General features: G+C 49.8%; 1 protein-coding gene and 1 long non-coding RNA gene across 2 annotated transcripts; both read left to right on the forward strand.

The window, feature by feature from the left end:
* The first annotated feature begins 52 nt into the window (after window positions 1-52).
* On the forward strand, window positions 53-4,354 carry LOC144369178 (uncharacterized). Its single transcript, XR_013428670.1, has 3 exons — window positions 53-331; window positions 2,496-2,683; window positions 4,167-4,354. It is a non-coding gene; the product is annotated as an uncharacterized LOC144369178 (long non-coding RNA).
* Window positions 4,355-8,487: 4,133 nt separating this feature from the next.
* On the forward strand, window positions 8,488-12,714 carry LOC144369576 (ral guanine nucleotide dissociation stimulator-like). Its single transcript, XM_078029799.1, has 5 exons — window positions 8,488-8,762; window positions 8,957-9,054; window positions 9,221-9,337; window positions 10,311-10,425; window positions 12,347-12,714. Exons 1-5 carry the CDS (start codon window positions 8,744-8,746, stop codon window positions 12,547-12,549), a joined length of 552 nt encoding a protein of 183 aa, XP_077885925.1. The 5' UTR covers window positions 8,488-8,743; the 3' UTR covers window positions 12,550-12,714.
* The last annotated feature ends 220 nt before the right edge of the window (window positions 12,715-12,934 follow it).

The raw sequence follows: 12,934 nt of genomic DNA on the forward strand, positions 1-12,934 counted from the left end.
AGAGTACGTGTAAGAGGTTGTGGTTGCATGTTGCCCAATGCAAGTTATTGAGTTGAAGTTGCATTTGTTAATTCTAAAATATGGAAGGAAGTATGGTGTTTGGTCCACTTGAGGATTCACTCAATAGAGTATCAGACTTTGTTTCTTTTTTGTGGCACTGTGGAAATGTGAATGAGAACAAGTTGGTGACATCTTTCAGGTGGAAGCATTGTCCGAGGACGCACTCATCAAGTTGGCCAAGAAGCCATTTTGTGAAGCCCCTGTTGTCTCAAGGCTTTTGACGATGAATTCATGTGTGGAGACGGTAATTCTTCATGGACCTTTGCATTTGGTGAGTCAAGGAACGTATCTGAGTAGATCATCATTTACCAACATGTCCACAATAATCTCACATATTATGCATAACAGGTCATGGCTGGGTAAATATTACCATTTCCTTTTTTGCATTTAAGAAAAGTAATAATGACATTATATTTTCTCCTTTTTTTGCCTTGAAGTATGTCAGTGTCTTAACCAAGCATGATTGTTGGTAGGTAGGCTAGCAAGAACTTGAACTCAGGGATTTTACTGTCATGTAAATCTATTGTTTTTCATTGATTTCTACTAATATATCCAGGTTGGCATCCATTTCGTTTTTAGCTTTTGACTTTCCCAGCTGTGGGCACCCTGACAGCCTTCAACCTTTTGTAAGCACAGACAACTCTATAAGGAACCTGAAGATAAATTTCCCTGTGCATATCCCCTTGTGAAACTGCTTAAGCACCACCTGGTTTACACACAGGTGGAATTTCTAGGTCAAAGTGTGCATGCTTCCTTCTTTGACTAAGCACTGCCAGGTGGCTCTTCTGAATAGCTCTACCTGTGGCCAGGATTGTATTATCTAGCTTTCTAACTTTTGCATGTGGAGTAGATACATAGTGGGAGCACACTATTTTTGTTGGTATTTTTCTTGGTATCTATTCTGATGCTTTTCACTGGGGGATTTTCTCCTGTGAAAATGGGCTTCCTCTGGATGCCTCTGCCCGTTCCTCTACTTGACCTTATTTTCTTCTTCTTTTTAAAAATTTTTCAATGTGACTTTTTAATTTTAGTTTTATTAAAGACATTGTCCCTTGCTTGCATAGTCTATACCTAAGCACTAATCCTTGCTCCAAGGCCCAGCTTGCTCTCAGCTGCCCCGGGAGGGAAATGGTCTTTGGTGATAGCAAAGAGACACCCCTGTAGGTGTCTTGTCAGCCGTGCTTCCCATGCTCACAGAGGGTTTCAGACATTATAAAATTGAATGAGTTCATTCAGAAATTAGAAGTTCTATTGAAAGATATTTGCATGAGCCAAATAAAACCTATTTCTAGGCATCCTGGTGAAGACAAGGTTTTATCTTTATGTCTATGTTTTTTTCTATGTTTTGTTGTTGTTGTTAGAATGAAATTCATATGTTGCCAGACCATTCTAGCAGATGTGTAACTAGATGCCATTTAAATTACCCACTTTTAAATGGTAGACATTTTTTTAATGAACACTGCCTGTCTGCACCTTTTTTAAAAACAGGACTGGGCTGAGAAGCCCAAATACCAATGGTTAGCTGGAACTTATTTTTCATTTGGCCTGTCAGTATTCCCTGAGGTCATCTGTGCAATCAGCTTCGTTACTCCTGCTCCCTCACTGGATTTCATAGAAACCATATGCTATGTATGAATCAGAGACACCAATCCCTGATTAGATGCTACCCTACTTTCCAGAAAAGACTGGGCACACCATGAGTTGCACAATGATGGGACCAGGGTCCAAAGGCTGCTGAGAGGGAAGGACTGGTTGTGAATGCATTTTTGAAGGCTCCAAGCTGGAACTCTAGAGGCACCAAGCAGGGCAGATGCTGGTGGGGGTATTTGGGTACTTGTTGGTGAACACATGCACACCTGAGATGGGTAGGCATGGAGGAGAAATCAGCAGCCCATAGGGCTTTTGAAAGTGGTCTTATGTGAAAAGAAGCTCAGGTATGGGCACAGGAAATGACATCATTGCCTTGACAATGGATCAAACAGAACATGGAACCCTGGTATCCAGGCACCCACTTAACTGACCGAGCTCATTTGGTTGGAGAAACTGGAGTGAGAAGGATGTTCCCCTGTCCTTGCAAACAATGCCGAGCCTCAGGCTCCCAGGAATCTCAGGGGGGCCAACTAGCCCTTTTGTGGATGCACTGGATGAGGCTTCAACTTAGACGCCAGATCCTCTGGCGATTGTCGCAGAGGAGCTCAAGAGTAACAGTGAGTAGCACAGGGCAGGTGAGCCCAGCAGGCCCTCTAGTCTGATCCCTGATGAATGGACCAGGACTCCTATTCTGACTGTGTGTGTGTGTGTGTGTGTGTGTGTGTGGTGTGTTTGTACTGATGGGAACTGTCCCATTGTGCTTTGACTCTAGTGTATTGGCACAAGTCATTTTTCTGTTTGTCACCATTTCGATTTTGAACCCACCATTCTTGGTCCCAACCCAGGGTGAAAATGATGAGAACACGGAGGAGCCCTTCAGGGTACAGAGCCTTGAACCTTACAGGCAGGACCAGCTTAGGAATGAGCTCCTGCCTGTCATTTGTGGGAGGAACCTACATTTCAGCAGCAACATGGGGTTAATCTCCTGGGATTCCATCCCCACCCAGCAGGTGCTGGATCTCTTGTTCCCAAGGTAAGCACCAGACCACCAAGCCCAAGTGTGTAGCCCCCTGATGCCTGGGTCTTGGGGCTGCCATGTACCTCTCAGGGACCCAAAGGTTTGTGATACCTAATGAGATAGAGGACCACACTCATAGTGGAATTTCAGCCCCGAATGGGACGAGTCCTGGAGGTGCCTGCCACAGCCTTGCAAGGGGAGTGAACTTTCCCTCTTAGGCAGAGAAACCATCCTGACTCCAGCTGATCCACAGAGGTCTGTGGAGCAGTCCCCACACACCTGGCACCACAGCTCAATGGTGTGCACTGAGCTCATTCCCAGGTGGACTCAGCGAGGCCAGGTGGTCTTTCTGGTGTGATATTGGCTTCTTGAGGAACGTAGATCTGTGCCAGAGGCGTCTCAAAACTCGGGCCTTGGGAAAAGCACTTTTGGGTTAATAAAGACATGTTAGTATACATAGTGGGACAGAGCGTCCTAGCTGGGACATAGCTGGACAGGGGCTTTGGACATGGCGGGTCCCACACCCAGAGAGATGTGGGAATCAGCAGTTTGGGCTCATTCACTGATGAACATGGAGAAAGCACCCACTGTGTGAAAACACGTTTCCAGTCACATTTCATAATTCAGTGAAAAATGGAGTGCAAATGACCGCCATTGTGTCCCTTTTCATGGGGGTCAGCCTCAAACCGCAGGTGCCATGAGTACATATCCTACATGTGACTGCATCCCTGACTCCATGGGGCATAACTGCACGTTGTCCTCTTCAGTGACTATGGTCGACCCTTGGACCAACTTCAACATGGAATGGGCTTGGGGTCAAGAGGGTGGGCTCCTGTTTCTAGAGTAGGGACCTGCAAGGTGATTTGACTTGGGAAGGCTGAGGAAAGACTGCTCTCCCCAATTCAGTTTTCTGCCTGCAGTGTAAGGTGTGGGGCTTCAACAGTAGGAGGGGTAAGGCGGGGAGTTGTAGGTAGTCATGGTCCTCTGGGGAAGGCCCTGGGATAATGGATCCCCTACTCTACACCTCCCTGTCCTCCCTCAGGGCCACAGAGATGTGGTCTGCACTCATGGGAAAAGAGAGGTCCACCGCTACTCAGGGGGACTCAGTGAGAGCTCACAGAGAATGAGGTAGCATTGCAGCCCTCGCCAGGGGAGGAGGTGTCTCTTGAGCCCTGAGAAGAGTGGGCAGGAGGACAGACACTCCTGGAAGGTGCATTCCAGGTTGGAGAGCAGGTAGCCAAGAGGAAGAAGAGTGTCGGGCCTGCCCAGAGGAGGGGAGAGCTGGTCATACCATGAATCTAACGCTCCTTCGTTGAAGGTTCTTTGCCTGTGGCAACCTGTCCTGTCCCTGCCTGTACAGCCACTGTGTCTTGTCTGAGGTGGACTGGTGTGTTCAGAACCAGGGACAGTTCAGAAGTGTAGGGTCAGAGGTTTTCTCTGGAGGCCATGGCGAAGGCAAGGCCAGGGTTTTGCTGACTCCACACCTGCCTCCCCACAGTGCCTCACCTTCCTTCCTGGGGACCTGGATTAACTTCTACACCGAGGCTTCCCATCAGCCTCCAGGCTCTCTGAGTCTGCAGCAGCTGCTGCCATATATGGGGCTCTTGCTGGTTGGTTTGTACCTGGAGCATCAAACATACCACCTCCTGGCCACAACTGAAGATGGCATATCATGCCAGGCAGCGCCTGAGAGCCAGGCGGACCGGGGTGAGTACCTAAGGGTATATGAGGAGAGGTCCGACTCTTGTCCCACTGCAGGGAGTCTGTATGCCTGGTGTTGGGCTGGAAATTAGGATAAGCCTTTGTCCATTCAGGAAGTGACCCCAGTCTGCAAAGAGGTCCTGTGTGGGCTAAGGGCCTAAGTTCTTCCTGGCAGCAGGGGTATTGTCTGTCTGTGAGAAGGTCAGGGCAAGGCAGTCATGTTGGCATCTTTTCTCCTCTAGCTACAAGCTCAGTTCCTGTATCGACTCCTCAGCCAACCCCAGAGCCAGAGCCTTCTCCCAGGGAAGGGGCAGAGCCGGAGTCCAGGACATCAGGGGTCTCCACTCGGTCCTCCCCACGGCCCCAGTACAACAGGCGGGTGAGAGGCAGGTGCCTCATTCACGTCTACCTGGAAAATGAAAGGACAACACAGTATAGGAGCATCCTGGTGAGTCTTCGAGCAGGGGAGTCTCCTGGGAGCCCACAGTGGGGAAGACCGAGTTCACAGCAAACACTTTGGACTAGGCCTGTCTTCTTGAACTGGAGCTTCTGGAAGGTCAGGAAGGAGAGCAGAAAGTGAGGAAGAGAGAGGCGGGAGAGCAGCAGCATGCCAGGTCTGGGTGCGAGTGGGCCTGCGTGTTTTGGGGTGTGCAGGTCAGAAGTGCAGGAGTGAGTGCTGGGTTCAGAGGAGGTCAGAGAAATATCGAGGGTACAGGCCATCCTCTACTGACCTTGGTATTGAGGAGGAGTATATTGAACTGTGGAGGTTGAAGCACAGGAGTTGGCAGTCATTTTCTTGTGTGTGGGAGGGGATATGTTGCTGGTTGAAGGGAAGGGAGCCATTGTAGAATGATTAGGGTGGATAGGTGTGGGTCACAGACAACTGGGGGCCTTGGAGGGGCCCATTAGTGTCCTAGTTTGCATGTATGTGAATAGAGATTTAGCGGCTCTCTCTGCAGGATCTTCCTGGGTGTGGAGTATCCATCATGAGACTCTGGTGTTCACCTCCAGGGGAGCCATGTTGAACCACGGCACCTGCTGAGTCCAAACCTCCTTACACCCCAGCAAGCACTGACACTCTCGAGCCCAGCAGCTTCCATGCCTATCATTAAAGAGTCCTAGTGTGTGTTGTGCCCTGGCTGTCAGGACCAAAGCACCTAGGGTTTGTGCCTGGTCCACACAAAAATGCAGCTGCATCCAAGACCAGAGCAGGGATATGGAAGTGCACTGGACCATTCCTCCCATCTTGATGGGACTAGAGTGTGTCTGTACAAAGCCTTTTGGTCCTTATTCCCTTGTCCCTGTAGGGCATAGCAGGTTGAAGCAAACTCTTGTACCAAGATTGGACTAGAGGCTCATAGGAAGACCCCACATGATCACATGAAGGCCTCAGGTAGCAGGGTAACAAGATGGTGCCCTTGTGTTGAGAGCTCTCTTGTCTCTGATTGTCCTTGAGCACTGTCCTCTGGGTAGCTACTCCCAAATTCCCTCTCTGATGAGCCTTCTCCAACCCTGCTCAGGTGACCTGCCAGGACAGCACTCAAGTCATCATCCGCAGGGCCTTAGATGCACACTTGCTCCAGCAGGAGGATCCAGAAAACTACGAACTTCTGCAAATTGTCTCGAACCATCAGAGTAAGTGGAACCATCAGAGGGTAGGGAGCAGTGAGTCACAGTGGGCTCAGGATAACTGGGAGCCAAAACACAATGTGCATTGACCCAATGCCCAGGAAGAGTATGGTGGGACTTGTGCACAAAACAAAGTGTAATGATGGGGCATCAATCTGCAGGTTCTTCATGTTCCCCAGGGGCTGTGGACCTGCCTAACATGTGTTCTTTCCTTGGCCTGAGGAGGCATTGCAAAGCTATTATCCACAAGGGGCCAAGAAGAGAGGCTTCTTTGTCTTGTGTCAAAGAAGACAGACAACCACAGGGTGCCTACTTTGGCAGCCTTTCCTGACCTAGACGAGTACATGAGAAAAGCAGTTCAATGAAGAATCATTTCTGGCTTCCAATCTTTCTATTCCTTGCAAACTGAGTCCACTTAGGACCAGAGGCCATTTCTAGAGAGAAGTGTGTGGTAGAATAGAACCCTTCACAGCTTGTAAACCCTTCTTGGAGAGAGAGAGGGGGGGGGAGGGAGGGAGGAAAGAAGAAGGAGGAGGAGGAGGATGAGGAGGGGGAGGAAGAGGAGGACGAGGAGGAGGATGAGGAGGAGGACGAGGAGGAGGAGAAGGAGGAATAGAAAAATGAAAATAAGTTGAAGGAAGAGACCATGAATAAGAAGGTCAAGATGACTATTAGAAGAAGCATAAGGAGAAGATGAAGAAGAACAAGAACAAGAAGGAGAAACACAAGCCGAACAAGAAGTATAACAATAAATTGATTAAAAATGTGAATGAGAATTATACTCATGAGGAGGAAATGCAGAAGTGGGGAACTCAAGAGAAATATATATCTCTGGATGGCACAGCCCTGCTGTGGACATCCTCCACCCACGCTCAACACACCTCCAAACCACACCCTCCAATTAGTGTAGCCCTGTATGAGTGGATGAATCCACTGGCAAGGTGGAGGCACCCACCATCAAGTGCTTTTCCCCAAACCCACCTGTGATCATTGGTGCAGTGGGGAGAAAACCTTGAACACATGAGTCTTTGGGGACCAATCTAGATACAAAGTGTAGCTGTTTGTCTTTGGTGGGTCCAACATGAACTAAGAGGGTCTGGGGTACAAGGGGCTATTTCCTTGAAAGGTGTTCCTGTAGTGGACCTCCTGTGCATAGAGGGTCCTCAGGGAGGAATCAGTGGGGAGTCTTTGGTGGAACAGTAGCTGGATTCGGGGGCTCTCAGGTCTGTGTGTGAGACCTGAGCTGGCAGAGGCTCTCAGTTGTGGAGGATGTTGGGTAGTATATTCCTTGAGTGTCACCTACCACGCCTCTGCCCCTGCCTCTCCAGAGCTGAGGATCCCTGCTGATGGGAAAGTATATTACGCCCTGGATGGAGGAGTGGATTATAACTTTCTTCTTCGGGAAACAGCTGCCAGCAAGTCGTTGACGGTCAAGCCAAAGGAGGTAAACAGCCACCTTCTTCAGTCTTTACTCCTGGTGCCACTCCACATCCTCCAAGGGGACAAGAACCTCAGGTTCTGGATGGATGTTGTAGAATGCCCACAGAACCAACTACCAGGCTGGGTGGGGTGCAGGTGCTGGGCTTTGCTGATGTTGTCATCCCCCACAGTTCTTGGAGCCTTCTGTGGCAGTGGCATCCAGGACCCCAGCAGCTGTGAGCAGCAGCTCTACAGTGGCTGCAGGATCATTGCCCCAGGCCACCCAAAGCAATGAGTGCTGCATGAGAAAAGTCACCAGTAGCAGCTCCTCACTGCTTCACTCCAGCGAGCAGGTGGAAGACAGCCACTTTGTTCACGTCCTCCTAGAGGGACAGAGCCTGAGGGAGACAAAGTGCATCCTGGTAAGCCCGACAGCAGGGCTGCCTCTGGGTGTCCACACAGCGGAAGGCAGGAGACACAGCCAACCCTGGGGCTATGGTGGGAAATAAAGAAGAGAGAGGTCTGTCTTAAGGGCTTGACCTGAGGAGGGAGAGCCTCAGCATGCCCAGCTCCAGTGGTGAGTGGGCCTGTGTATTGTGGGTTTTGCATTTGCAGGCCAGAAGTGCAGACGGAAGTGCTGTGGACAGATGAAGGCAGAGATATGTCTAGGGTGTAGGCTGCAGTGCCTAGAACTTGGTATTCTCAATGAGTGAGGTTGGAGCAGAGGAGGTGGCAGTGATTTGTCACATGTGTAGGAGGGGGTGTGTTCCTGGTGGCAGGGAAGAGAACCTCCTTAGCATGACTAGGTGTAGGAATTTGGGGTCGGGATCACCTGGGGGGTCATGCCAAAGCTTCGGAATGTTAGCCTTTGCATGTATGTAAATATGGAGCTAAAGGGGTTCTGGGCAGAATTTCTATGGATGTGCAGTAGACACACTAATGCTGCAGGTGTCCAGCTGCAGAGGAGACATGTTCAGTGACTGCCAGTGCTGAGTCCAGTACATCATTACAACCAGACCCGCACCGAGCTTCCAGAGGCCAGGGCCTCTCAAAGCTGTCATGAAGCACTCAAGTGCACACTCTTGTATCTGAGTCTGTTTTGTGTAGTGGCAGTCAGGACCAAAATTTTCAGTGCATCTGCCTCTTTTTCTCCTGAATGTTTGACCACAGTCTTCTGGGTAGCTCCTCTAAAAGCCATTCTCTGATGACATTTGTCCCACCCTGATCCAGGTGACCTGTCAGGAGACAGTGACAAGCCTCATCCGCAGGGCCTTGGACCAAAATTTGTTGCAGCATGAGGATGTGGACAACTTTGAGCTGCTGAGTATGATGTCTGAGGATGAGAGTAAGTAGGACAATCAGACAGTGGGGAGACATGATCCACAGTGGGCTCAGGATAACTCACAGCCAAGAGAAAGTGGGCCTTGTCCCCAAAATACCAAAGTGTGGTGGGCCTGGCAGAGACTCTCAGGGGTTGTGGGTGTTTTGTGGTATAATCCTTGAGTGCCACCTAACAATTCTCTCCACTTCGCTCTGCAGAAATCAAGGTCTCTGACCACTCACTGGTGTGTCTGTCCATGAATCCGGGAATAAAATATTTTATCGTGAGGAAACGCCGCGAGGTCAAGGGAAAGGAGGTAAACACCTACCTTATTCAAGCTGTACTTGTGCTGCCATTCCACTCCCACCTGGGGAAATAAGAAGCCTGAGCACCTGGACATATGTGCTAGAAGCCCATAGAGCCAACTGACAGGCTGGGGTGGCTTTCTGTTTCTGGGTTTGCTGATGTTCCATCCCCCACAGTTCTCAGAATCAACCTGCAAGTCCTCCAGGCCGCTTTCCCACAAGCAGGTGGGAGACACCTGCTTAATTCGTGTCCACTTAGAAACACAAAGTCCAAAGATGGCCAAGACTGTTTTGGTAAGCCTGGGAGCAGGGGTGTCCCCTGGTGCTTACACCTGGGTGGGGAACAGACACTGGTCCAATACCATGGACTACTCATGCCCTCTTGAATTTGGAGCTTCTGGATGATCAGGAGGATAGAGGGGAATCAAGAAGGGAGAGGTCAGTGTGAAGGGCTGGAGCTGAGATGAGGGAGAGCAGCAGCTTGTCCATTGCCATGTCTGAGGGAGTCTGTGTGTCAGGTGGCAGCATGCAGTCCAGAAGGGCAGGGGCAGGTATGGGTGACAGATGAGAATAGGATAGGACCTAGGTTGCAGGTTCCCTTGTATGGGATGCTGACATCTATGGAGGAGGACAGCAGTGTGAGGTTCTGCATGTTCCTTGAACAAGGAGCTGAAAGAGTCTCTCTGCAGAGTCGATATGGATGTGGAGCAAGCACACTAAATGTCCAGGTAACCCAATGACCACCCTTGCCGGATGAGGTGCCCTCCTACATCCCAGCCAGCACTGAGCCTCTGGAGGCCAGGAGCTCTCGTGGCTATGTTTCAGCACTCCTGTGTGTGGTCATGTTCCTGGGTCTGTTTTTGGCCCTGGCAATCCAGACCAAAGCCTCTAGGTTTTGTGCCTAGGCCATTCCCAATGCCGCCTGCATCCTCGGGCAGACCTGGGATCTTGGAGGCTATTCTCCCATTCCTCACAACTTGTGGGATGAGATTGCATCTGTATGCAAGTAGTTGAGTCCTTTCACTTCGAGAGGAGTGCAGCTCCACAAAGAGCAATGGCAAGCCCAGGAAGTCCTATGTACAAGGATTGGGCTAGTAGCCTATGGGAAGAGCCTACACGATGCGCAGGAGGTCACCCTCAGGTAGTAGGGTCATGGATGTTGCCCTTGTATTTAGAGTGGAGGTGCCTCCAGAATGACCCTGCCCACTGCCCTGAGTAGTCACTTCAAGGCCCATTTCCTGAAGGCCTGTCTCCCATGCTGCTCCAGGTGACCTGCCAGGATAGGGCTCCTGTCGTCATCCGCAGTGCCCTCGACCTACACTTGCTTACTCAGGAGAAACCGGAGGATTATGAGCTGGGCCAAATCATCTCTCACCGTCAGAGTAAGTGAGACAATCAGATGGCAAAGAGCAAGGGTCAGGATGTGGACTCAGGTCAACTCTTAGCACCAAAGAGTAGTCTCTGACCCCCAAGAACACTCCAACAGGGTGTGTTGGGTTCTTGCACAAAGACAACTGCACTTCTGCTGGTGGAAGTTCTTGAGGTCTAATAGTGTACCCCAGTGGATATTGCAGCTCCCCACCAGGTTACCTGCCCAGGACATGAACAGGCATACAAAGCTGACATCATTGAGGAGTGAGGAGGAAAGCCTCTTTCCAGGAGCAGTATGCTTTCATGGTCTGGGATAGGAGTGGTTTCAAAGAAACGTGGGAATGCATGGGCTAACGATGGAACTGGCATTTTGTGGACTGAAGCAGTACTATTGAAAGCCTTCTGTGTGACCAGAAATCCACTGCCTGGGAAGAGCATTGCCAGGATTCTAGCAAACAGTAACAGGATGAAATTGGGAAGAAAACACAGCCTGGGAGACAGCCTGAATCATTTGTTTTTGCATAAATTCCATGGTCTTCCGCACCTGAGTCCACTTGCCAAGGAGTGATCACAATAGCCGGGTTGTGATCCCTAACTAGAGTCAGGTGAGGGCTTCCTGAGCACGTAGCCACAGAGCTCATCTGATAATAATGTCAGCGCTTTTTCGTTGGTTGGTTGGTTGGTTTTTGTGAGCCAAACACTTCAGCAGCCATTATCCCAGCCTATGTACGCTGAAGACCACCATCCCAATGAGTTCTAGGATCACTTGTCTCCTATCTTAACCTTCTGTTAGGTTAGTAGAGTCTATGGAAGAGGAAGTCTGTGTGGGGCCTTGGTAGCCTAAGAAATTCATGGCAGAGATCCCCACATCCAACCCAGAAGGGATGGAGAACAGGCTCTAGGTTAGAGGAGGGTGACAGGAAACAGGTGTTCAGAGGAAGGAGAAGCTGGCTGTTGTATTCCCCCACTCGGGGTCATGGCACCACTGGGCCATACACCATGTCGGAGGGAAGCAGTCCCTTTGCTGGTCTTTGGAACCATTGTTCTCAGTAGGGCAGCATTTGGAATGTGGCCTCCATTCTCAGAAGCCTGGTTCACATGGAGGCAGGCTCCACCAACAAAGAAGCATGGCTCTAATGTGGTATCCGTGCTGGTCAGCCTGTCCTCACTGTGGCCATACTTGAGGAAAATAACTCAGAGGAGGAATCCTAGGCCTTTTCTCTGGGTTTCATAGCTTTCTCTTTGGTTGTGCACTGAGGCTGTCCATAAAGCTCTAGTGTGTGGCAGTGGAGAGCTCCTCAGCCCTTGCCACACAGGCATAGACTGGGAGAGAGAGAACGAGGGTGGCAGAGAGGGAGAGAGAGAAAGATGGAGAGGAGGAGGAGGACCTCCACTTGGAGAATGAGGATTCAGTGGAGCCAACAGGAACAAGGTACTGTTGCCCAGGGCGCACCCCTGTTTAGGTCTGCCTCCAACCGTGCTCAACCTTTCTTCCAGTCCCTCCCACCCCCCAGTAGTGGATTCATCTTGAATGAGAATTTCATGTTGACATCAGAGCACTCACCATCCAATGCTTCCCTCCAAACCCACCTATGAAGATGGCTCATGTGGGGACTGAATCTTCGGCACAGGAGCCTTTTGTGGGAGATTTCAGATGTAAATCTAGTGGTGTGCTTTGGCAGATGCAAGAGGACCTGAGATGTTCTGGCTTCCAAAGCCTTTGGTAGAACAGACATTAGGTGTGTTGAAGTGCTCTGCTTAGTTCTTCCTCAGGGAGGACTGTGGAGGCTGTCTTGTTGGTATTGGTGCTGAATTGGAGAGCTCTCAGGTGTGTGGCTCTGGCCTTTTCTGGCACAGGCTCTCAGATGTTGGGGTGTCCTAGGCAGCACCTCCTGAGTGCCACCTTCTTTTTGTACACCCCTCTCTCCCCAGAGCTGAGGATTCCAGCGCAGGCCAATGTATTTTATGCCAAGAATCCTCACAAAAAATCCAACTTCGTGCTGAGGAAAAGGAGCCTCTCCCAAAAGAATGATGAGTGGATCCAGCCTCAACCTCCCTCTCATCCTGCAAAGAAGGCTCCAGCCCTCCTGAGGATGCTTGCAAAAATCTGCTGCTGTGTGCCTGGGCGGGGCTGAGGCAACCCAGGAATATTTACATTGATTACTATTTGCTTCAAAGTTTGAATCTATAGTTTGCCATTGTCTTTGACCTTGTTAGTAACACAGTTGTTACTCTATCCTGTATTTTTTGTTTCCATTAATATATTATTATTTTAAAATATATATGTTTTTGTTACCTGATCTACTCTGATGATTTGAGTATACTAAATGTAGCAGTGTTTCCTAACGGACACATCCAAACCAACAGGAAGGAATGTTTCATTCTATCAGCAAGAACTTCGGTATTTAGGAGTTTGGCAGATGGCATTATCTGAGTCAGTTTTCCAATGGGGGCAATGAAGTATCAGCTATCATGATACAAACACAAACAAAGACACACAAACACACACAAGAGCGCACA

The sequence above is a fragment of the Ictidomys tridecemlineatus genome, chromosome 12, assembly GCF_052094955.1.
Source record: "Ictidomys tridecemlineatus isolate mIctTri1 chromosome 12, mIctTri1.hap1, whole genome shotgun sequence".
Taxonomy (NCBI): domain Eukaryota; kingdom Metazoa; phylum Chordata; class Mammalia; order Rodentia; family Sciuridae; genus Ictidomys; species Ictidomys tridecemlineatus.